This window comes from Gossypium hirsutum, chromosome D04, assembly GCF_007990345.1.
Source record: "Gossypium hirsutum isolate 1008001.06 chromosome D04, Gossypium_hirsutum_v2.1, whole genome shotgun sequence".
NCBI classification, from domain to species: domain Eukaryota; kingdom Viridiplantae; phylum Streptophyta; class Magnoliopsida; order Malvales; family Malvaceae; genus Gossypium; species Gossypium hirsutum.
The window spans coordinates 4,904,694-4,931,340 of NC_053440.1; the positions used below are offsets into that span (position 1 = coordinate 4,904,694).

General features: G+C 32.8%; 3 protein-coding genes across 7 annotated transcripts; all 3 read right to left on the reverse strand.

Annotated features, from left to right (window-relative positions):
* Positions 1-4,519: 4,519 nt before the first annotated feature.
* On the reverse strand, positions 4,520-5,442 carry LOC121215890 (ABC transporter I family member 10-like). Its single transcript, XM_041090694.1, has 3 exons — positions 5,425-5,442; positions 5,209-5,331; positions 4,520-4,726 (listed from the first exon to the last, which is right to left on the reverse strand). The coding sequence occupies exons 1-3, from the start codon at positions 5,440-5,442 to the stop codon at positions 4,520-4,522; spliced, it is 348 nt and encodes a 115-aa protein (XP_040946628.1).
* A 1,044-nt stretch (positions 5,443-6,486) lies between these two features.
* On the reverse strand, positions 6,487-7,034 carry LOC121216268 (ABC transporter I family member 10-like). The gene is made up of 2 exons (XM_041091750.1): positions 6,936-7,034; positions 6,487-6,797 (listed from the first exon to the last, which is right to left on the reverse strand). Exons 1-2 carry the CDS (start codon positions 7,019-7,021, stop codon positions 6,590-6,592), a joined length of 294 nt encoding a protein of 97 aa, XP_040947684.1. The 5' UTR covers positions 7,022-7,034; the 3' UTR covers positions 6,487-6,589.
* A 2,553-nt stretch (positions 7,035-9,587) lies between these two features.
* LOC121203467 (uncharacterized) lies at positions 9,588-12,820 on the reverse strand. Of its 5 annotated transcripts, XM_041091754.1 has the most exons (11): positions 12,639-12,781; positions 12,484-12,545; positions 12,260-12,325; positions 11,879-12,187; positions 11,567-11,803; positions 11,446-11,491; positions 11,261-11,359; positions 10,942-11,001; positions 10,651-10,835; positions 10,335-10,543; positions 9,609-9,761 (listed from the first exon to the last, which is right to left on the reverse strand). In XM_041091754.1, exons 4-11 carry the CDS (start codon positions 11,890-11,892, stop codon positions 9,652-9,654), a joined length of 960 nt encoding a protein of 319 aa, XP_040947688.1. In that variant the 5' UTR covers positions 11,893-12,187; positions 12,260-12,325; positions 12,484-12,545; positions 12,639-12,781; the 3' UTR covers positions 9,609-9,651. The 5 variants fall into 5 exon arrangements, with proteins under 5 accessions (XP_040947685.1, XP_040947688.1, XP_040947686.1 ...); XM_041091751.1 differs by having other exon boundaries at positions 9,588-9,761; positions 11,567-12,187; XM_041091752.1 differs by having other exon boundaries at positions 11,567-12,187; positions 12,767-12,820.
* Positions 12,821-26,647: the final 13,827 nt, after the last annotated feature.

Here is a 26,647-nt window from a genome sequence, read left to right on the forward strand (position 1 = left end):
AAAAAACTTATTTTTCTATAATAAAAAACTTATACGCCATCAAACTCTTCCGACCGGAGCTACCGTACCACCCGGCCGACGGCGAGAAATCTGCAAATAAATACAGTATATAATAAATATTGTGATCATCATGATTTAACCATCTTAAAATATATTTGATTAAACAGCGACAATTATTGTCTCCTGCAGGCTGCTCCATTGTCCCATATCTCATCAAAGTAAAAAAAAAAAAAAAAAAACAATGCTAAGCATGTTTGAGAAATTTGTTTGTTTTATAAAAATAAAAATTCCAAATGCTTTCTACAAAAGATAGAAAAGGGAAGAGAAATGAACGTTTTACCATGATACCTAGGGAAGTTCTACATCAACCTCGGCTTCCCCAGAGATGCTAGCAAGATGATTTGAAGCGGTAGTGGCACGTCTTCGTCGTTTGATGCAAACAAACACGAGCTTGAACAGAAAAATAGCAGAGATGCCGGTAAGCTGGACTAGTGCCATGATTTTCGTGTCACCCTTCATGTCAATGTCCCCGGAGAAACCCAAGGAAAATGTTGACGATGAAGAGTTGTCAGAAAATTTCATTGTTTCTCAGAGATTATTAGGCTAAGAAGAAGTATGTGAAGAGCTGTTTGAAGAGATGAAACAAAGGCAACGAAGCGCATTTATAATTAGGAGAGATGGTTGATAAGGTATGTATGTATGTATGATGAGTGCATGTTATGTATGATGGTTGACAAATCATTTCCACATAAAAAGTTTTCCACCTAAAATTAACCTACATATAAATATAATTTATTTAGTAATTTTCAAAAAGAAAAAACCCTTTATTAAAGTATATTTACTTAAAAACTATTATCTGAAATAAATATAGAGCCTTTTTAATTTACATAAATAAAATCATAGAATTATTTTTAAAATATGTTTTTTAAAACTTGTAATAAGAAGTTTAGAGGTGTTAGGGAAAAAAATAAAATGTTTTAAAAAAATAACATGTCTAATATAATTAAAGCATATATGATTTTAAACCATACTAATTCCAAAATCATATATGCTTAAAATTAGTTTAAAATTAGAAGGGAATGCTTGTTTGATAAACTAATTTTAAACCATACTAATTCCAAAATCATACATGCTTCATTCACATTAGTGGAAATGCCTAGATTCTTTCCATTTCCCATAATTTAATGCTGGTGTGGAGATGCCTAGTCATCTCATCAGAATATTGGTATGGAATCAAAAAGACATATTCATGACAAGGACTTTGATATTTAAATGATCCGCTTTTCCTTGTCATAAAAATTTGCCTTTTTGAAGTCCACACCAATCTTCTGATCTTTGCCATCAAAGAAAATTATGACCCATTTTTTATTCCACAAAACTTGCCCAAGTAATTGAAAACCAAAACTTTTTCATATCCACTAACTAGTTTGTTACCCAATGCCATGCATAAGTTTGTTATATGTATATATATAATTATATTTAATAATTTTAAATTATGTAATGTTTAAAAAATAAATTGATTAAAAATAAAAAATGATATAAATATAATGCTTGATTTTTTTATTCTTCATTTATAATATTATAATAATTGTAAAAATCATATACGATATTTTTAAACAAAAATAAATATTTATGTATTTTTTAAGATTTTTAATGTATTTCCATATATATTAATACTAATATATACATCTTAAATAAAAATTTGAATCTTTTAAATGGCCTGGAAACCAAAGGTCATCCCCACCCCGATATTGATAATCAGCATCATACAATTTAAATATTTTATATTAAAAGTTATTAATTTTAATAATTTTTAATATTATTTTTTTCACATATCATGTCGTAATTGTGTCGGTTGTGACTTTAATTGAAAAATTAGAGGCAATTAACTTTAACAGTCAACTATTAAATTTAGTGATCAAAGGGACTTTTTGATGCATTTTGACAATTTAAGTATTCAATTAAGTGAAAAAAAATCAGGAGCTTAATTGTTTTTTTTTAGAAAAAGTTTAAGGACTTTTTTTTTTATGTATTTTAGAAGTTCAAGTAACTAACTAAATGCAAAAAAGAAAATAGAAGCTTACTTTTTTAAAAAAATTTAAGGATTTTTTACATCGTTAAGCTTAAATTTAATTAAATATAATATAATAATATAAATTGCTAAATAAATTATATTTAAATGTAAGTTAATTTTAAAGGTTTTTTTTTTGTAAAAATAATTTTAAAGGCTAACAATTATTAACATAAATATATTAATTATATCAAACTATAATATATTATATCAAATAATATTGAATATAATATATTGATTTTAAAAACTCTAATAATTTGTTTTCGTTTAAATTTAATATAATATAATAATATAAATTGCTAAATAAATTATATTTTTATAATATAATAATATAATAATATAAATTTTAAAAGGAAGTGTTCCTTTCCACATCATTGAATGGCAGAGTTCACATCATTGAGAATCAAAAAACAGAAAGTGAGAGTGACCTGGCATAAATATCAAATAAAGCAATAATGGTCAAACTGATGTACGTTGAGAATCAATTAATTCCTTTGCACCCCAAATCAGACAATTGGAAATGATTGGTTGGGATGGTTTCTTCTTTTCCAAGAAGTTGTCGCCAGATCCCAAGAAATATTAACAACAGTGTCCTATAAAGACCATAAATAAAAATTAGTTTTAAATATTTAAAATAAATATTTATTTTATTTTAATATTTAATAATTTTGTATATTTTTTATTTATTGAATTTTTTTATGTAGTATCTTAACATTATGTTAATATTTATATTGAAGTAGTATTGTATACTTAATATAACTTTTTTAAGGTGTTCTAAATTACATAATATAAAATATTATAAACTTAAAAATGGATAAGATTGGACGGAGCTCAAGCCTTGAAGATTTAAACCCATGCCCGACTCATATTTTAAAAGATCCTAATTTTTTTCCCAAACTTTTTTTTTAAATTTATTATTTTTTCCTCATACCCTTCTAAATTTTGAACAAAATTTCTAACCTATGAATAGGTCTTGATTTTTAAGTTCACAATATGAAATTGAAATCAAAAGATGAAAGCAGGATAAGGCAAATGAGATACCACAACCTACCTATTTTTTACTACAAAAGTCTGTTTTAGATGTGAAGTAACAATTCCAGATTGGGAAAAGGACCATGAAAACCTGTATGTACACACAAGGATATCTTGCAGCGGCATTTGCTTCTACTTTCTCTCATTTTGTTGGTCTGTTAAAAGTTGTAGGGCAACAGCACCCAGTCAATTCGATTAACCCACTCCAAGAAAAAGCAATTATCATTCGATGAAAAGTTCGAGGGGAGAGAAAAATAAAGGGAGGAAAAAAATAAAAACGATAAACTAAATTGTTTAAAAATATAAAATAAAGAAATTAGTTTTAAGAATTTTTTTTAACAAATTTGGGCCAAGCTGAGATAAAAAATTCTTACCCAAGACTCGATTTGTTTTGATATGATAAATTTTTATAATTTTTTAATAATTTTATAATTTTTTACATTTTTTTTACGAATTTATAGAATTAATTAAATATGATATAATAATATAAATTGCTAAATAAATTATATTTATATGTAAGTTAATTTTAAAGGTTTTTTTTTTGTAGAAACAATTTTAAAGGTTAACAATTATTAACATAAATATATTAATTATATCAAACTATAATATATTATACCAAATAATATTAAAATATAATATATTAATTTTAAAAACTATAATAATTTGTTGTTGTTATCGGAGAAATGGATGTACGTTGAAAAAAGATTAAGATTCAAAAAGGAATTTAATTCCATATATGAAAAAAGATTAAGATTAAGATTTGAACCTGAGGAACAGGAATTTAATTCCATCTATGAAAAAAGATTAAAATTAAGATTTGAACGCGAGGAACAAATTCCATCTATAAATCTACGTTATCAATAAATTTGAACTCAAGGGAACTTGAATAAAGACTTGGGTGAAAAAAGATTTGAACCCAAGGGAACTTGAAAAAAGATTTGAACCCAAGGGAACAAATTCCATTTATGTAAGACTTTATGCTTCGTTCTATAATTGTGTTTGATGGTGGTACGGTAGCTCCGGTCAGGAGAGTTTGATGTTGTGTTTGGAATGACAATACGGGTTAGTTTCCCCTACCCCTTGTTTGTATTTCTTGTAGTATAAGATTTTAAGTGTATCATCATAACTAATACATCCTTATTATTCTGAAGAGAAAGAATATCTGTACAACAACAATAATGGTGACCCCATGGTACCATGAGAGAAGATTACAATAATATTGAGATGGGAACAGTGAAATTAGATTACAGAAAAACAAAGCATGTTCAAACAGGCTCCAAAATCATCTTCATAAACATACATTTGCTTTACCAAAACACAGTAAGTTGACATGGTAATCGTTGCTCAAACATAGTAAATTTATTATACAAAAGATAATCAACATAGAAAGAGGAGGAACAAAAAGAGGCAATGGACTCAAGAATTTATACGGTGGATATACAAAGATTGCTTGGCTTTGATGAACTTACTTATGCTTGCTGCATCACCATGCGTAATCACTCTTCCATCTTCCATGTATACTGCACCATCGGCATACTCAAGTTCTTCCAAACAATGGGTCACCCACAATGCTGTGACTTCTGATATATCCAAAAGATTCTGAACCGCTTTTATCACCCCCATCTAATCAGATCATACCAAGAGCTTTGATTCAGACAAAAAGCTTGAACTATCGAGGAATAAGTAACTGTTTGCTCATTTATATAATCAGTTATGTAGAAACATCCAATCGAAGGAATATCCAGGATCACATATAGTACACACCACTCTTAAAACTTAAACTGCAACTGTACGGACCAGATGAAGACTATGGGTTCATTGTTGTTTCCCTTTTATTCCCTTGTATAGAATTATGAAAGTAGATCACTAAGTTACTTAAAAGTAAAAGAAATATGCTGTTTAATCTATACAGTGCTTAATGGTGCGTTCATAGGTAAGGCAATAATGCTATTTCAACAATTCCCATGCCAACAGTTGTAACTGTTACTAGGCTTGTCTAACTATATGTTTTTGTTTCTTGTGCATTTTAACATGTTGTACACTTATGCAAAACTTGCTTCAGTAAATATTGGTACACATTCTACCTTGTGTCTACTATTACTCACCTGATCACTTTCATCCAAAAAAGTCGTAAACTCATCCAGAATCAGAGCTTTACATGCTTCAGCTAAAGCACCAGCAATGGCCACCCTTTGCTCTTGACCACCGCTAAGTGTTTGAACTGGCCTCTGGAAGAAATTAAAGATGATAAACCTTGAGTAAGCATACAATATTCAACATCCTGTATTATTCTCCAAAAGCTGTTGCATACAAAATTTTACCTGTAGGTATTCAGACATGCCAACAGCATCCAAAACTTTGGACACCCTGGATCTAACTTCAGAATTAGTTAAGTTTTAATCTCCCAAGGCCAGATGCAACATCTGCTTCAACTGTAGGCATCACAACCTGCATGGTGAGAGATGCCTCTGGTGCTTGTAAACTCAGGTTAGTTCCGTTTAGAAATCCACTACTAGTATAAAAGATTGTTCATATCCGTATTGTTGCTCAGCAAAATCATTAAGAGACAAATTTTCCAATATATTGACATGCCTGAAAAGCCAAAAGACCCAAAAGGGGTCATTAAACAAAATGCAGTCATTAAGATAGCACATACACATTATAAAGGCTGCAGCATAGAAGAATAACTTCAAGGGAAAGGCAGTAGCAGCTACTAAGATGACATTAAAAGTTATTTCTTCTAAAAAGGGAAAATGACCCAGGACATAACCATTGGCATGTATACAACAGAGCACAAGTAGCAGCACTAGAAGTAATAGTGCTGAAGCTGGTGTTGATGGCAGCAAAGAAAATCAATGTAGGCCCGAGAATGGCTCCTTTAGGGATGGGGGGAAAAAGGAGGAAAAAAGGTCATAATTCTTGTAAAAACAGCAGAGGGCTTTCAAACCAATCATATCTTGTCGTACACATTCCTTTCAGTTAGCAGAGTACATTGTGGGTCACTGCAACAATGAGAGAGGAAAAATAAAATATAAAGCTAACATGAAGAAGAAACAAGGAATATACCATTTCAAAAACTAAATCTATCACCATGTTCTAAAAATTCTTTTACAAACGTAAATAAACTTTAAGAAAGGCACTCTAGGGTATCCACAATTTTCTTCCTCAATTCTCGAGTTCTACTTTTATATAGACATTCAATACTTTTAAGGTACATGTCAGATCCACAAAAAGGTAGAATTGGGAGAGGGGGAGATGATCATTCATCATTTCTTAAGCTTTGGTTTTCTGCAAAAAAAACTGTAACAGATGGTGCAGAGGTGCCATGTTTTCAAGGTTACTTGGTCTCCTTATGCCTAGGATAAGAGAACATAGGCACCTTCAACTGGCAAAATAATTAGTTCATGCTCTTCATAAGGAAATTGAAGTTGAACCATTATCCGCGCCAGTTGAGGCAAGTAGCATTCTCTTTTAGATTATCAATGCTTATACTGATATGGGGTAAAACAATAAATTTTGGGGACGTACCTTTAAAGGGGTAGATTTACCACAACCATTAGGTCCAAGAAGCATCCACAACTGTCCGGAAGGAATTGAACAATCCTTGAGAATTGGCACCATTTTGCCTTGCCTCGTATTAACCGAGAAGTTAATATTACGACCCTCGATGGCAACACTTTCAGTTGCATTCTCCCTGCTACCAAACAACACAAACTGAAACACCCACGAGAAGAAAAAGGCCAAAAAAGGGGGGGAAAAGCATGAAGTGTTCGAGAAAATACGTAGCTGAAAAGAATTTGATGGATAAGGGAGCCAATGGGGGGTTTTGAACCTCGTCAAAGAAGTTGAGCGAAGAGGAGATAGATGGAGCAGAGAGGTACGAGCAAGAGTAGACAGATTCATGCTACACTTTGCCATGGTCAAATGAATCAAGCGGACCATCCCAATTATTTAATAATATTTCATCAAATTTTAAAATTTTGACTTGCTTATAATAAAAAATTTGATAAAATATGAAATGAGATATCGTATGGTATCCTATCCTTTACAAATAAATGTAATTAAATAAATAAAATCAAAATAACTAAATGCAATTTAAAATATTTAAAGATAATGTAATTAAATAAATAAAATTAAAATAATCAAAAACTATAACCCATGAAATTTATTGTGGTATGCTCATTAGCAGTGTCGGGGATATTGGGACCAACTAAGATAGCAATTTACTATATAAAATGAAGAAAAATGACAAGCTAAATCTAAATTAATATTTCTTTCACCAAATATATACTCAGGAGAATTCCCATATAAATATATTATTTTTAAAAAAAGTAACTCAGTAAAAAAAAATTTTAGTAAACAATTGTATGAAAAATTGGAACATTGAATTTATTCATTAAATATGTTAATAAAAGTTGTTTGAAAAAAAATCAAAAGTTGATGGCTAAAAAAGATTCAAAAATACAATTAGGATCATTTTGATAAATTAGTGACCAAATTTATCATTAAGCCCAAAATGTATTAATAATTCTAAAAAAATATATTAAGCCCAAAATATATTAACAATTGAGAACAGACATTTATTACAATCCCAGTGTAATAATTTATAACTCATCAAAACACAAATCCTATCCACTTTTGAACTTAAATTTACTATATTATTTCCATTGGCATATTTTTTTTAAAAATAATTCGGATATAAATGTATTTATATCTATATACATATCATTACACATCATATACCAAACATATAATAACTATTTGTCATAAGCTAATTATTAAACTTCTCATTTTATAATCTAAGCATGTTCACATATTAAAATCAATTCACAACCACACAAAAATTAAATTTTGGTTAACTTACAATATGGCCGAATATTTTAATAGTTATTAATAAACATGATACTCATTCATTTCAAAACAACATAACCCATAACTCAATTTGGGTATCACTCATTTATACGGCATGGATTTCATTTAACTACATGATTTGAAACCAAACTTACTTCCTTCCTAATCACCAAAACCATGCGCATATAACCTTGATATCTTAAGTTATTTAAGCACAAATAATTTTTATATACCAAATTAAGCTGAATTGCTTCTTATTCGGTCATTGTATATAACATTCAATACATAATATATATACTTAGATTATCAAAGAAACCAAACTTCAAACATTAATAATCCACACCAACTTCATTTCATCTATATGACATTATAAACCAATTACCAAACTAAACACATATACAATTTAAATCTTACTCCAACTTATCTATTACATTTTCGTTTTATAACAATCAAAACAAATACATTCATGCCTTTACAAACCGACCTTAATTAATTAGACAGTATATCCAAAAATACAACACAACAAATCTATATATTTAACTATTCTAATTCATCTTATGTCCGAATACATAAGTATATTAAAACAAATTTTGCAGCAACTTATAAGACCAAACATATACAAATTATTACATATCATATAACTAAATTAATGACTTAACATCTCACTTATACTTTCAAATCCGCACATCAAGACTTATATCCATTGATCATATATCATTAACTTAATTCAAGTAATAGTCTAATATCTAATATTAACCTTATTGCCGAAACTCATAGCTAAATATTACCTTTTAAATCAATCCATATCTTAAGATTTTAATACCTAACATAAACCAAACTTATCACATACATGAAACTTGAATATTTCACTCGAAAACAAGCTCAAATCATTATCAATCCCATAGCAAAACATACTAAGCTTATCTGACATATATATATCACGCAATTTACACGCTTAAACTATGAAATATAATACCTAACATGAACTCATATCATAACCAAAAATGCATAATCACAAACATCATTTTAAACTAATTCATCAAAAGCATAAAGACTAAACTTACCCTTTTACCTATATGCCATAACTGAATCCATATAATACCAAAACCAAACATATCACACATATATATAACATAATCATAAACTTCATTCTTGACCACACTACACCAAAACAGGTTTTTAGCGGCGCTTTTGAAAGCGCCGCAAAAAATGCCGCTGATGTCAATGCCGCTAACGTTTGTGGCGTTTATAGAAATAAATGCCGCTAAAGGCCATGTTCTTTAGTGGCGCTTTTCCCGAAAACGCCGCTAAAGGCCATGTTCTTTAGCGACGCTTCTCTCACAAACGCTGCTATAGGCCATGTTCTTTAGCGGCGCTTTTCCCACAAACGTCGCTAAAGGCCATGTTCTTTAGCGGCGCTTTTCCCACAAATGCCGTTAAAGGTCATGTTTTTTAGCGGCACTTTTCCCACAAACGCCGCTATTGTTTGGTGGCCTTTAGCGGCGCTTTTTTTAAAAACGCCACTAATTTTGGGATTTTTGTGAAATTTAATTTTTCATATTTTCAGCCATCCTGTAGCAACAAATCAAAAGCAACCCAATCTAAACCAGCCAAAAGCAATAAATCTATATAATATTTCAAATTAAACGAATAAAATAATATTAATATCAATAAATAAAATATAATTCATATTATTTTTACAAAAATGTTAAAATGATAAAAATATTTATACAATACACTATGACGACGGATGTTGCGATTGTTGAAACATCTTCATCATATTCGTATGTTCTTCTAGACATTTTATCTGCAATACACATAAGATAGTTGAAAAGTTAGTAACTAATTACAACAATAACATCACATATAAAGTAGTTGAAATAAAACAGCACATGTAAAATAGTTGAAAAGTTATGTATTATGTATGTTATTAATTATTGTATTTAATTTGTAAGTTATGGAATGATATATTTTACAATGATTAAGTTATGTAAATAATATGAGTTATTAAGTTATGCATATATATAAGTTACTAAGTTATGTAAGTTATTATGTGAGTTATGATATAACATGTATAACTTATTAAGTTATGTGAGTTGTTAATTATTGTATTTAATTTGTAAGTTATGGAATGGTATATTTTAAAATTATTAAGTTATGTAAATTATGTGAGTTGTTAAGTTATGTAAGTTATTATGTGAATTATATAAGTTATGAAGTTATATGGTATGACATATATATATGTATTATGTAAATTATGTGAGTTGTTAAGTTGTTATGTAAGTTATTATGTGAATTATATAAGTTATTTGGACATTTTTTGCCCCTAATATATTTGAAAACTATCACATACAACTTGCAGCGAAGGAAATCCACTCACCAAGCTCAGGCAACATTGCATTGATAGTCTCTGAATTTACAGGGATTGGAGGATCATACATAAGTTGATTTCGAAAAGAATACATCAAGGGAGAATTAATTGCTGATCTTTTTGGATCCAACAATGAGATGCAAACCGAGAGTGAGTTTACAAGGCCAGATTTGGAATGTGAATCTTCCAATGCATGACCAAATATCCTTGCAACAAAGCTGTTCATGAGCATATTCAAAATTACATGTCAAATCACATAAACAATAGAGAATCGAAATGGTGATGCAGGTAGCAAGGAGACAGGAAGGAAGTAGATCTCACAAACCTTGGACTAGAGAGTTTTGTGGCTAATGCTGATGGCACATTCTGAGTTATTGCACATAATGTTTCTGCCGCATTAGCATGAACTTCAGGAGCACGCTGGTTATCATAACGATTAGCTAACCATTGCATTACATCCGAAAAATTTGGATATACATGATCATCAGCAGCTACTAACCGAACCAAAACCTGTGAAAAGGTAAATCTCATATCAATGTTCAACCCAAACATATTAAATTCCAAACCATTTAAATCCATTATTGCAATAAAACAATGAAAAGAAAATCTATAGTACCTCCATGATGGATGTGATTCCTATCAAATCAACCAGTTGGCAGAACACATCTTGATGCACCTGCTAATAGTCCATCTCAGTAAATTCATATGAATAAATAAACACATCTATACTTTGTAGTTCATAGATCATAAACAAGAGTAACTCTCAATCAGATTATACAAACACTGAGCCATATTTAGTTACAGTTTGTTGTTGGCGAATTAAAATGCATTCCATTTTGTGGAATTAAATATAAATCATGCTGCACAAAAGTCACAATCAGTCCCAAAACCAATAAAATGTATCATTCACAGTTTAAATAAATATAAATTTCCACCTCAAATTGTTGCAGACTTGTATACATTCCTTCATGAAGTTTAGCTCTCATTGTGCCAAAATCCATAGGTTCTTTAATGATTTCATAGTAACCCTCAACCTTGTCATGGTTGTAGTATCCATCAGCAGGGTTATATGAAAAAAGAGATCAAATCCAAATGCATATGGAAACTACCAATTACATACCTTTTCAGGGTCAACAGGTTCAGCAAATATTTCATAGGTGTCTCTCCTAACATTAGAAAGATAAAGGTTCAAATATGAATATCTTATTTATGCAAAAAATATATATAAAAATTGACCAAACCTCTGTAATATGTCAAGAAAATGCTCTAGTATAGGTTTCTCTGGCATACTTGAGGGTTGATCTTGTATTAGAGTATAACCAATGGAGGGTGCTGCTTTATCATCATATGGTCCCTTGGTGATGTTTTCATATAAAGCCATTTTCTGTGATTGCTGTGCCTTGCAAGCATCCAATACACCAGATAAACGTGAGCTCCTCCTCTTCCCTTGTTTCCACTTAGACATTCCTATTTTTCTACTGCAAAATGCACCCATATATAAAATCAAACACACTTATTGTTTTGTATCTTTGCTATGAGAAAGAGAAACCCACATTGAGCTGGCCATTCCGAACACTGGCAATCAATAGGGGATTTGTTTGTGATCACCAATCACATAACTAATATATATTAAGAGGTACATAAAGCTATGACTGTATTACTAATACAACCAAAGCAAATCCACTTAGAAAATGGTTCATCTAATCCCGTTAATGCAATTATAAACTGGTTTCACATATATGCGCCTAAAAGAACTACTATTTAAGCAAATATAATTAAGAAATACGGCCAGAATCCCCTTTCAGAACAGTTATCTGGCGTGCTGATGCCAGTTGCCTGATCTCCGTTGACAAACGACGCACCTACAAATTGATAGAAAAAGATCAATATTACAGCCAAAAGATTTAAACTTTAAGCTCTATTTCCTCATATACCTAAGCTAGAAGTGCATCTGAATCATCAGCTTGCTCCCCCGATTTTTCGAGTCCCTTCACCAGCGACTGCCAGGAAAAAAGGAGTTAAAAGCTAAAATTAATAGACGAAAAAGAATTAAAAGTAGAAACCTAGTCAATCAACACAAAATCCAAAGGACAAATATTTGAATCATACGGCAGGGAGAAACTAGCAAATCAAAACAAACAAAACGATCAAAACTAACCTGCAATTCGCCTAATATGTCCGATAATTTACCTTTTTTCAGGAGGACAGTACCCGTATAACCTGAAAACGAAATTAACAAGTTGAAGTCAAAATTAAAACAGTAAGAAAAATAAAAAAGAAGAATTGAAGTAAGAAATTCAGTTGGAACGGTACCGGCGCTGGCTAAGATCAAGATCTTCGACAAACCTACTCCGGTTTGCATAGCCATGACAGTGTTTTCGAAAAAATTAATCATATAAAAAACAGAATATGTTGCATTAGTGAGGAACAAGAAAAAGAACCTGCAAGGGTATGTAATCTGAACATTGGTAACATCTTCAACAAAATGATGCCGTTTTGCTATGCTAAAAATTTTTTATTTCATTTGTTTTATAAATTGATTTATTTTTTGCGGTGTTTTTTAAACGCCGCAAAATTTTTTCATTTTGAACAAAATGACGCCGTTTTGCTCTGCTAAAAATTCTTTATTTTATTTTTTTTATAAATTGATTTATTTTTTGCGGTGTTTTTTAAAAACGCCGCTATTCCATTTTCAACAAAATGATGCCGTTTTGCTATGCTAAAATTTTTTTGTTTTATTTGTTTTATAAATTGATTTATTTTTTGCAGCGTTTTTTTATAAAAACGCCGCTATTGCTTACCTTTAGCAGCGATTTTCATAAAAACGCCGCAAAATTTTTTTCATTTTGAACAAAATGACGCCGTTTTGCTATGCTAAAAATTTTTTATTTTATTTTTTTATAAATTGATTAATTTTTTGAGGCGTTTTTTATAAAAACGCCGCTATTTCATTTTCAACAAAATGACGCCGTTTTGCTATACTAATTTTTTTTTATTTGTTTTATAAATTGATTTATTTTTTGCGGCGTTTTTTATAAATCAATATATTTGATTTATTATTATCTATTTTACAATTATATAAGAACATATTTAAAATATAAATTAAAAAAAATAATTAATCTAAACTCGACCCCTGAATCCCTAAACCTTAAATCTCTAACTCTTGACCCCTAACATCTAACCCCTAACCCCTAAACCTTAAATCCCAACCCTTAAACTATAATCCCTAATTCATAATTCCTAAATCCATACTCCGTAAACCTTAAAATATGAACTCCTAAACCGGCCTTAAATATTAAATTAATCATATACCCTAGACTAAAAACCCTAAACAAATTTATTATTATCTCTTTTACAATTATATAAGAACATATTTAAAATATAAATTAAAAAATAATTAATCTAAACCCAAAACCCTAACTCGACTCTTGAATCCCTAACTTTTGACCCCTAACACATCTAACCCCTAAACCCCTAACCCTCTAACCCCTAAACCTTAAATCCCAACCCCTAATCCATAATCCCTAATCCATAATCCCTAAACCCATACTTCCCTAAACCTTAAAATATGAACTCCTAAACTGACCTTAAATCTTAAATAAATCATATACCCTAAACCAAAAACCCTAAACAAATTTATTATTATCTCTTTTACAATTATTTTAAATAATAGCATTTTAATTTTTCCATGTGTTTTATTTCAAATTATTTCTATGTGTCATTATTTTTTTCTGAAGATTTTAAATATTCAATTAGAAATAAATTGAATTTTATTTAATATGAATAAACCAATTAAGGTAAAATATTTTTAGCGGCGCTTTTCCAAAAACGCCGCCAAAGCCCCCCAGCATTTTTGGCCTCTAAATCCCCAAAAGCTCAAAAAACGGCGTCGTTAGGCTTATAATTTTTGCGGCGCTTTCTCAAAAACGCCGCTAAAGCCCTGAACATTAGTGGCGCTTTCTTAAAAACGCAGCTAAATCCCCGAAAGCTCAGAAAACGGCGTCGTTGGGCTTAGGTTTTTTTGGGGCGCTTTCCCAAAAACGCCGTTAAAGCCCAAACCATTAGCGGCGCTTTCTTACAAACGCCGCTAAATCCCTGAAAGCTCACAAAACGGCGTCGTTGGGCTTAGGTTTTTTTGCGGCGTTTTTGAGAAAGCACTGTTGAAGCCCTGAGCATCAGCGGCACTTCCTTAAAAACGCTGCTAAATCCCCGAAACTCACAAAACGGCGTCGTTGGGCTTAGGTTTTTTTGCGGTGCTTTCTCAAAAACGCCGCTAAAGCCCTGAGCATTAGCGGCACTTTCTTAAAAACGCTTCTAAATCCCCGAAAGCTCACAAAACGACGTCGTTGGGTTTATGTTTTTTTGCGGCGCTTTCTTAGAAACGCCGCTAAATCTCCGAAAGCTCGGGAAACGACGTCGTTCGGCTTAGGTTTTTTGCGGTGCTTTCTTAAAAACGCCGCTAATGATTATTTTCAGCGGCGTTTTCCGTAAAGCGCCGCTAATGGTTGATCTTTAGCGACGTTTTTTATCCAAACGCCACTGAAAATGCCGCTAAAAGCCTGTTTTGGTGTAGTGCCATTCAAACCCTATGCATCGATACCAAACTCAAACAAATGAAATAAGCCATTTTCGCATGGCTATTAATTATATATACATACTTGTTCCAAAATCAACATTTTAATTATGCTATACATGCCATAAACTCAAAATCAACTTAGTAAAGTACCGAAAGAAACTGTCAATAGTGTGATAGGATTTGCTGACGATCCCCGAGCTCTTAACGACTTCAAAAGCTATAAAACAGAGATAAACGAGTGCAAACACACAGAGTAAGCTATTTAAAGCTTAGAAAGTCATAAGCAAATTTATATATATCATCTATTGTATATTATTACAAGTTAACAAGGCCGAATATACATGTTCCCAATACAAGGTTATCATTTAAATCTCTCATACACATACCATATGGCTAATTGTACAAATATACATGGACTTATCCAAATCTCAGTATTAAAATCACACATACCACATTTAGCCGAATATGCACAATCACATATGTATACACATAGTTCACATTTATATTTTAACATTTATACAATCAATACAACAACTGACTTGCCTTATTTTCACAACTTGGTATAAATACATACCTGAGCCATTTTAATTCGATTTCACATTTAATCTTCATTTAACATTGCCCGTTGAATCGTTCGGAATTAAAAAAGATATGTGGATAGTCAGAAGCTCGTACAATGCCAACGTCCCAGACATGGTCTTATACGTAATCACATATCGATGCCACTGTCCCAGACAGGGTCTTACACGTAAACACAAGTCGATGGCAACGTCCCAGACGTGGTCTTACACGATAACACATATCGAAAATCCTATGTCATGACATATGTATCCTAACTATTCCTAGGGTTCATAGGGCTTTCGGACATTGAATCTCGATCGAATCGAACATTATAATCAGGCTCCCAAATAACATTTGCATTCGGCAATACACATTAAGATTCATAAATTTTCATTCATCATGTAACATAAATATTTTATCAAATTTAACAACATTTATATGCCTATAGACTTACCTCGGATATCGACGGACACAATTAATTACTCGACTACTTTTGACTTCCCCCGATTTAATGTCGTTTTCTTCGGTTCTTAATCTAAACATATTCAAATCTAACCCTTTCATTCATCAAATCATTCAATTTAATCCAAAAACACATTAATGGGAAAATTACTATTTTACCCCTGACATTTTACACTTTTTACAATTTAGTCCTTATTGAATAAAACACAAAATACAGAAAATTTCCTTATATTATGCTAGGGACGAGTATTCAATAACTTTATACAAGTCCACACTTTTCATTTATTTTTCATTTTAGTCCCTCAAAAATTTATTTTTATAATTTAACCCTAATTACTCAATTTCATCAAAAATTCAAAAACAAACTATGTTAATCTAACACATATATTTCATATTTCACCTTCAAACATCACAGAACTCATAAATTCATCAATGGAATATTTCAAAATCATCACAAATTCACAAATTTGAAGTACGGGCTTTAAAGAACACAAAGCAACGATCTCAAAAACGTAAAAATTAACAAAAACCGAAATCGAAACATACCTTAATTAAGACATGTAAGTGTCGAATACTCAAAGCTTTTTCTTCTTTTTATTTCTTTGGTGGTTTCGGTTATAGATGATGAACATTTGCATGATAATTTTATTTAATGTTTTACTTTATTAACATATATTAACATTACTATCATTTTACTAAATTAACCTTTACTAATATATTTATATAAAACATATAATAAGGTTACATTAGTCCTTTGCCACCCACTAACTTACATAATGGACTAATTGCATTATAAAACCTGCAAATTTTAAAGACAACAACAATTAGGCACTTTCATATTTAACCATTAAATTTTTATTTTTCACGATTTAATCCTTTTATTTAATCGGATACTCAAACGATGAAATTAAAGCACGAAATTATCACACAAGTAAATTCATACATAATAAACACATAAAATAATATTAAAATATTTTTGGACTCAAATTTGTAGTCCTGAAACCACTGTTCCGATTAGGTTCAAAATCGAGCTGTTACAGTGTCGAAAGGGAACGATGGGGCCTTTTAAATCCAAGAAGAATGGATGACGAAACAGGCCCATCAACAGTGCCCACACAATCACCGAGCCCAACGCCTCAAGCGATGACGCCCACACCATAGCCCCTTCAGATTATGCTAGGTGCGTATCCTAGCCCTTATATGTATCCTAACCCTTATATTTTTCCTTTTCTCGGTCCTATGCCAAGTTGGAATGTAACACTCCAAGCCCGTGTCCGTCGCCAAATTAGGGTTACGAGGCATTACCTATCCAAACCCAACTCAGAACAGTCTTTCATTTTAAAATTTATGCATAAATTAGACTAACTCAATCACGAAATTTCATTTCATATTTTTTTTGATCAAATTCAAATAGCAATCATTCACTCGCTCGAATAAGTCATCTTATATATATATAAATATATATAAGCACATAACCAATTAAAATCAAATATGCATCATTAATCAATTTACATATACCAACCATGTTTCAAAATTCAACCATATCATTATCATTTACCTAATCAAAATTTGATATCATTCAAATTCTTAAAACATTTTCAAACATATATGATTACATATCATAGACCAAGCATATATCAAAACATCTATTTGTACACATTTATTCATTTGAATTTACTAACTATACTACATATTACAAACATAGGTAATCTACCTTGTTTGGACAGCTTTTATACATCAAATCGGACAGCAGATATATATACCAAATTGGGCAACATATAAACACCAAATTGGACAGCATTTATACACCAAATTGGACAGCATATATACACTAAATTAGACAGCATTTATACACCAAATTGGACAGCATATATACACTAAATTGGACAACATTTATACACCAAATTGGACAGCATTTATACACCAAATTGGACAGCATATATACACTAGATTGAACAACATTTATACACCAAATTGGACAACATATATATATACCCAATCAATTAATTTACCAATAATTCATTCATTGATCACATCATTTATCACTTCTAAACCTATTCATAATACTAATTATACATTTCATTAATAAGCCAACAATAATCACAACTAAAACACATTCATCAATCATACCAAATTCACTTGAACCGAGTCATAAAAATTTACACGACAACGATCAAAGAGGGGTAGCTGTAACAAGCCAAATTGGCCCGGGCCTATACAAAACAAAAATAGAGCAACCCAGTCTTTTTTACAAGCCCAATAAACCTAAAACTAGACCAAAACCTAGCCTAACACCAAACAATAGCCCAAAATCAATAACAGAGACAGGATCAGGAAACCCTAGTGACGGCCTCCAGCATTCTAGCCGCTGCACGAGTCGGGGCTAGAGTCTCTCTCCGCGCGAGTTGCGCCTCCATGTACGTGCACACCGAACTTGAGAAAAAGAGGCGTACAGCGCAGCAAAAACAAAATAATAGCAAAAACACAACAAAGATTGAGAGAGGAAATAGATTTTTTTTCTATTATTTTCTTTCAGCTATAAAAGGTCGTTATCGAATTTGTAAAAAAGGGGGGGGAAGGGGAGACAAGATTAAATCCAAAATATTTTGAAAAGAAATCAGAGATTATATTTTTAGAGGTGGTTCATTTTTTTCTTTTCGTTTTTTTATTTCATTTTGTTATGATATTTAAAAAAAAAAAGAAATCTGTGATACTTACCCGGTGCCGTTGAAGTCCTCGCCATCGCAGTGAAGGACCGAAGCAACGTCGGTGGCCGTAGTATGGCCCAGTTACTAGCGGTGGCATAGTGGATGAGTTTTGAAAACCCTAGCAGAGAAAGCTAGGGTTGTTTTGTGTTTTTTTAAATGGAAACTGGTTATGATATTTTCTGGGTTTTATAACAGGTTAAAAACGACTCGTTTAGGGCCTATTTCGGTGGCCCCAAAACGGCGCCGTATAAACCTGTACCCGAGCGCTTGACCTGACCCGCTAGTAGGATCCGAGTGTTTTGAAGCGGAAGGTTTATTTGCACTTTTAGCCCTTCCGCTTTTTACTGGTTTTTCAATCAAGTACTTTTAGTTTTTTTTTAAATTTTACCCTGTAATTTTGTTGCGATTTTTTATTTGATCCTTTCTGAAACGTAACCGTTTCGGGGAGAAAGAAAAATTGCCCTCCCAGTCCTTCAATGTTTTTCGCGCATTCAAATTAGTCCTATCTTTTAATTTATTTCGAATTTGCCCCCATTTTTCGTTTTTAGTTCACTTTAGTCCATTTTTTTAGCTATTTTATTATTTAATTTTTTTAATGTCATTATCATTATTATATTATACCATTATTTATTATTATAATTATTATTTCCATGTACATACATACATTTCTATAATATATATATATGTGCATATATGTTTTAAATTTTTGTAGAAGATACACATGTTTATATTTTTATTATCATTTTATCTTCACAATTTTTATATACATGTATATACATATACATTTATATTTTATATACATACACATTTTATAGTACACATATATTTCTCACATTTTATAATTCAAAATATACATTCATTTTCTATAGTATATATATATGTACCTTTTTATATTTTTAAATTATTATAATTTTTTTATTATTCTATATATTCCATTATTTTATATACATATTGTACATATATATAAGGATTTAAATATATACATATACGTATTTTCATGATTTACCCATATATATACTTATACATTTTTTTACTTTGTAAATATATACACATATACATACTTTTGTACTTTTTTTATTTTCATAATTTTCATATACATATATATACATACATATTTTTTAGAAATTATTATAAGTTTTTTTTGTTTTATATATTTCATTCCTTTTCCTTTTTTATATGTATACTTATATATATATGCTTTAATATATGCATACACATATTTTCAAATTTACTTATATATTATAGTTATATATATACATATTTTGTAAATACATATACATATTTAATTTAAATTAAAGCATTTGTTTCATGTTATACATTAACATTTTATCATACTTTTAAAGAAAACATGATAATACTCTAGAATAACGTATTTTTATGTATTAATTATGTATTTATTCTGAGTATGATCCTGCTAATTTGAGCTATTTATGATCTTTTATCTCATAGGGACTAAATTTGAAGCAAAAGCAAAATTAAGGGCCAAAAGCGTGAATTTAGAGATAAAATGGGCCAATGTGCGACACAAGGAAAAGTTGGTGCCAAAAGTGCAAGCATGGAGGACACAAGGGTTGAAATGCAAAAAGAAGAGATTTTATTTTATTAAACTCTATTTTAATTATATTAGGATAATTAATATTGAGATAATTATTAAGGATTATTTTTAGGATTTTATTTTATCTTTATTTATCTTCAATTAAATGTATTTATCTTTTAGGAATTTAAGTAGAATTAGAATATCTCCCCTAGCACTATAAATAAGGGGTGAAGTGACTCAAAAGGGGAGCCCATCTTTTCTTTTTCTGTAAACACTCTCTCCCCAAAAGTCTAGGCTTTTGTTCTTTTCATATTTCTTTTCAATAAAATCTTTTTTATTTATTTATTTTCTTTTCTACCACAACCATGAGCCACTAAGCTCATCTAAAAGCCGAGGATTTAACCCAAGGCGGAACGAGACAACTGGAGGCTGGAATCTCCCATAAGAATTTTCTTTCTCTCAATTCTATTTTTTATTTTTTTTCTAATTTTCAATTCAATATTCTTAATTCTGTTTTTATTTTATTTTTCGTTTCTAGATCCAACAATTTAATTCTTCTATTGTTTTTATTTTTTTTAGGAACGCAGGTTGTCTTGGGCAAGACTCTGCCTGGGATATCACGAAACAAGATATTTTGCAAGTCCAGTCCCTGAGGATTTGACCCTACTTTCCTTTTACTATTCTTTTCATTATTTATTAGGGATAGGATATTTTTGGTGCTTTCAACGACCGCATCAAATTTTGGCGCCGTTGCCGGGGACTGGCAACGTACTAATCTTGTTTTTTTGTTTCTTATGACCAGATCTGCTCCAGGTACTCTTGCGTTCGATTCAGAAATTGGGAAGACTGCTAGAGCCAATCGCAAGGAGAAAAAGTTACGAAAAAAGCAGTCAACGGTGGTTGGAACTCAAAGTAACCCACCGCCACAAATAGAAGTCGACGACGAAGCTGAGTCTAGGGTTAACGAAAACCCTACTCAAACAATTGAAAGTGAAAAAGTAGAAGTCGACTCACCAGAAGAAGTGCTTAACGCTAGGGTTAACGAAAACCCAAATTTAGCACACGATCCAATGGCTCAAACGATTCGGCAACTGGCCGAAGCTCCAACAGAACAACCGCCATTATGCATCGCGTATCCTACTATGGATACTGATTTTGAATTGAAGTCAGGTTTAATCCAATTATTGCCAACTTTTCGTGGGTTACAAAATGAAAATCCCCACAAGCATCTGAAAGAATTTCATATAGTTTGTCTTAGCATGAAACCTCAGGGGGTAACTGAGGATCAGATTAAATTGCGTGCTTTCCCTTTCTCCCTAGCAGATTCCGCTAAGGAATGGTTATTTTATTTACCCCCTGGATCTATTACAACTTGGGCTGATCTATCTCGTTTGTTTCTGAACAGGTTTTTTCCAGCATCTCGAGCAGCTGAGCTAAGAAGAGAGATCGTTGGAATAAGACAAAAAGAAGCTGAGTCCCTTTACAATTATTGGGAGCGATTTAAAAAGTTGTGTGCAAGCTGTCCACAACATGGTATAACAGAGCAATCTCTCCTCCAATACTTTTACGAAGGTTTGAAGCCCATGGAGATGAATATGGTAGACGCTGCTAGTGGAGGAGCATTGGTCAACATGACTCCCCAACAAGCGAGAGACTTGATCTCCACGATGGCTGCAAATTCTCAGCAGTTCCGAGCCAATACTGAACCCCCTAGAAGGGTTCATCAGCTAAGTAATTCAACCTTAGAGGATAAAGTTGATAGACTTACTAATATGATGAACTCTCTTATTACAGAAAAAACAAAGATAGCTCGGTTATGTGGAATATGTGCTACACCAGATCATGCAACTGATGCATGTCCCAGTTTGTATGATGATACCACGGCCCATCTGGGTGCTGTGGGAAATTTCCCTCGGCCACCATAAAGGCAGTACGACCCCTACGCTAATACCTACAACCCAGGGTGGAGGGACCATCCTAACTTAAGCTATGGGACCAATCCACGAAATAACCAGCCATACCAAAATTGATTTCCGCAACAGCCACAAGGTTCAGGTAATTTTCTAGAAACCATGGTCAATAAGTTAGCAGCTAATGTTCTTGATTTCCAACAGCAAACTCTTAATTTCCAAAAAGAGACGAAAGATTTCCAACAGAAAACCGAGGCGTCCATAAGAGAGTTGACCACATCGATTGAGAAATTGACTTCTCAAGGGAAGCTACCGTCACAAACAGAACCAAACCTTAGAAAAAATGCAAATGCAGTGACGTTGCGAAGCGGAAAGGTACTGGAACCAATTCCTGACAGGAATCTTGCCCAATAAATTACCCAGGAAAAACCCGAAAAAGATGAACAGGTCCGATCGAAGCCTCCATTGCCTAAAATTCAACCTCCATTTCCAGAACGATTCAACCAGTGTCGAAGAGGTAAAGAGGATAAAGAAATTCTTGAAACATTTAGGAATGTCGAGATCAATATTCCGCTGTTGGATGCCATCAAGCAAATACCGCGGTATGCTAAATTTCTTAAAGAGCTTTGTACCAACAAACGAAAATTAACAGGTAATGAAAAGGTGAATGTTGGTGAGAATGTATCCGCAGTGTTACAGCGAAAAATGCCGGCAAAATGTAAGGATAGGGGCATGTTTGCAATACCATGCAAAATAGGCCATTTGGGAATTAAAAAGGCTATGTGTGATCTAGGGGCTTCTATAAATGTAATGCCGTATTCTATTTATGAATCACTTAACGCGGGTTTTTTGACAAAAACAGGTGTTATCATTCAATTGGCGGACAGGTCTGTTGTGCATCCAGAAGGAGTACTCGAGGATGTTCTGGTAAAAGTTAACGATCTTATTTTCCCTGCAGATTTTTATGTGATCAAAATGGAGGAGGATAGCACTCCTGGATCTTCAGATCTCCTGCTAGGTCGACCGTTCCTTAGTACAGCTAGTACTAAAATTGATGTTCGAAGTGGAACTCTCACGATGGAGTTTGATGGGGAGATCGTAAAGTTTAATGTCTACGACGCCATTAGCCATCCAAGTGAAATATTGAGCGTAAATCGTATCGACATAATTGATTCTTTGGTGGAAGAGAATTTCGAGTCAATTTATGGAGATAATTCTGAACTTGATGAAATTGAATTTGTTAATGAGTTATTATCTCCAAATACTAAACTATTACCTTCTGTTATACAGGTGCCAGAGTTGGAGTTGAAACCACTTCCTGAGCATCTGAAATATGCATTTTTGGGGAAGGGTAATACCCTACCAGTCATAATCTCCAATAGACTCTCCACACATGAAGAGGAAAGTTTGGTTCATATACTAAAAAGTCATAAGGAGGCGATTGGCTGGACCATTGCAGACTTAAAAGGGATAAGCCCTTTGACGTGCACACACAGAATCTACTTGGAGGAAGACACGAAGCCGAGGCGAGAGGCGCAAAGACGGCTAAATCCAAATATGATGGAGGTAGTAAAAAATGAAATAATCAAGCTTTTAGATGCTGACGTAATTTACCCTATTTCTGACAGTAGGTGGGTAAGTCCGGTTCAGGTCGTGCCCAAGAAAACGGGTGTGACAGTAAAGAAAAATGCCGAAGGTGACTTGGTACCTACCCGAGTACAAAATGGGTGGCGCGTCTGCATTGATTACAGGAAGTTGAATTCATACACTAGAAAAGATCATTTCCCTCTTCCTTTTATAGATCAAATGCTTGAAAGATTAGCCGGAAAAACTCATTTTTGTTGTCTTGATGGATACTCAGGTTTCTTTCAAATTCCAGTCGCACCGGAGGACCAAGAAAAGACCACTTTTACATGCCCATTCGGTACATTTGCATATAGAATGATGCCATTCGGTCTTTGCAATGCGCCGGCCACCTTCCAAAGATGTATGATGAGTATATTTTCTGAATATGTGGAAAAAATTATCGAAGTTTTTATGGATGATTTTACTGTATATGGGAATTGTTTTGATGAATGCCTTAAAAATCTAACGATAATTTTAAGTAGGTGCATAGAATTTAATCTTGTCTTGAATTATGAAAAGTGTCATTTTATGGTAGACAAGGGTTTAATTCTAGGTCATGTTGTTTCATCTAAAGGAATTGAGGTCGATAAGGCCAAAATTGATATTATAAATTCTTTGCCTTATCCCTCCACTGTGAGGGAAATTCGTTCTTTTCTTGGCCATGCAGGGTTTTACAGGCGCTTCATAAAAAACTTCTCGAAGGTAGCTGAACCACTGTGTGAGTTGTTGTAGAAGGATAAGAAATTTGAGTTTGGCCCAAAATGTAAGGAGGCATTTGATACACTTAAGAAAAAGTTAGTCTCCGCTCCTATAGTATAACCACCAGATTGGAAATACCCATTTGAAATTATGTGCGACGCTAGCGAGCGCAGTGTAGGAGCCGTGTTGGGGCAAAGGATAGACAAAGAACCACATGTCATATGTTATGCCTCGAAAACCCTAGATGCTGCGCAGAGCAACTACACCACTACGGAAAAAGAACTCTTAGCCGTTGTATTTGCTTTAGATAAATTTCGACCTTATTTATTGGGAACTAAAGTGATTATTTTTCTGATCATGCAGCTCTCAGGTATTTGATCGCGAAGAAAGAAGCAAAACCGAGGCTCATTAGGTGGATTTTGCTGCTCCAAGAATTTGACATTGAGATTCGAGACAAAAGAGGATGCGAGAATTTAGTGGCTGACCACTTAAGCAGAATAAAAGTACCTTTTGACGACATCCCTATTAAAGAAGAATTCCCTGATGAGAGCCTATTCTCGACCGAGGTACGTCTCCCATGGTATGCAGATTTAGTAAACTTTCTAGCCACAGGATTATTACCCACTAAGGTAGCACGTTCCGTAAGGGACAAGCTTAGACGCAACGCTCGATATTACATTTGGGATGACCCATACTTATGGAAACACTGTTCAGACCAGATAATACGAAGATGTGTTCCAGAAACTGAGGTAACTTCTATCCTTAATTTTTGTCATGCTGAAGCTTGTGGAGGTCACTTTGGCCCTAAGCGGACCGCTCATAAGGTGTTAGAATGTGGGCTATATTGGCCCACAATTTTTCGAGATGCATATAACTTCTGTAAGTCTTGCGATAGGTGCCAACATACAGGTAACATCACTAAACGAAATCAAATGCCCCTTTTCCCGATTCATGTATGCGAAATCTTTGATGTATGGGGTATCGATTTCATGGGCCCATTTATTTCTTCATTTAGCAATGTATACATAATTCTTGCAGTAGACTATGTTTCTAAGTGGATAGAAGCAAAGCCTACTCATAATGATAATGCCAAAACTGCTATGGAGTTTTTAAAACAAACTATCTTTTCCAGGTTTGGCACACCTCGAGCCCTAATCAGTGATCGTGGCACCCACTTTTGTAATAAGGTCATGGAGGCACTGTTGGCAAAATATGGAGTCCACCACCGTATAGCTACGGCTTACCATCCCCAAACGAACGGTCAAGCCGAGGTCTCAAACAGGGAAATCAAGACTATTTTGGAGAAAACAGTTCGTCCTAACCGAAAGGATTGGAGCCTTCGGCTAAATGATGCACTTTGGGCCTATAGGACTGCATATAAGGGACCGATTGGTATGACCCCGTATCGACTTGTTTTTGGTAAAGCCTGCCACCTTCCAGTTGAATTGGAACATAAAGCCTATTGGGCCATTCGACAGTGTAACTTGGAGTTAGAACCTGCAGGAAAGGCAAGGAAATTAGACATCCAAGAGTTAGAAGAAATTCGTAATGATGCCTACGAAAATGCTCACATTTATAAAGACAAGACAAAGTTGTTTCACGATAAGAGAATAGCTCAGAAGCATTTTTCAGTAGGACAAAAAGTTTTACTTTATAACTCTGTGTTAAAGTTATTCCCAGGTAAGCTTCGATCACGATGGCAAGGACCTTTCGTTGTTACTAAAGTGTTCACACATGGAGCGGTTGAAATAGAGAGTGAAGAATCTGGAAAGCAGTTCGTAGTCAATGGCCAGCGGTTGAAGCCATTTTAGAGAATTTTCAAGCCCACACGGTTGAGGAAATCCATTTGGAACCACCATAGAACCAATAAAAGCGTCGAGCTAACGACGTCAAACAAGCGTTTGTCGGGAGGCAACCCAAATTTTATTTTTATTTATTATTTTTCTTTACTTTATTTATTACTTTATTTTATTATTTATTACTTATTTGGATATTAATCAATTTTTCTTCTTTTGCTTAGAAAAAAAATGAAGCAAACCGTTAAGCAACACTTAAAGCGCATTGAGGCCTGATTTGAAACCTTTGGCCAGCAACTGACCAAGCTCATTGCCATCATTTGTGATCACACGGGGAGTTTTTCTAAACTTTTTCTACCTATTTATTTCTTTTCGTCCACATTGAGGACAATGTGCTTTCAGTAGGGGGGAGGTACTCTTCGTTATTATTTTCATGCCCAAGATTTT

Coding starts and splice junctions, on each gene's coding strand:
- LOC121216268 (XM_041091750.1), bottom strand. CDS start 7,021: ATGGCAAAGTGTAGCATGAATCTGTCTACTCTTGCTCGTACCTCTCTG. Junction 6,798..6,935: donor CGCTCAACTTCTTTGACGAG/GTTCAAAACCCC, acceptor GTTTGGTAGCAG/GGAGAATGCAACTGAAAGTG.
- LOC121203467 (XM_041091751.1), bottom strand. CDS start 11,820: ATGGGTGCATTTTGCAGTAGAAAAATAGGAATGTCTAAGTGGAAACAA. Junction 11,002..11,260: donor CAAGTCTGCAACAATTTGAG/GTGGAAATTTAT, acceptor GACTATTAGCAG/GTGCATCAAGATGTGTTCTG. Junction 9,762..10,334: donor TGCAATGTTGCCTGAGCTTG/GTGAGTGGATTT, acceptor TGTGTATTGCAG/ATAAAATGTCTAGAAGAACA.
- LOC121215890 (XM_041090694.1), bottom strand. Junction 4,727..5,208: donor TTTTGGATGAAAGTGATCAG/GTGAGTAATAGT, acceptor TGATCTGATTAG/ATGGGGGTGATAAAAGCGGT.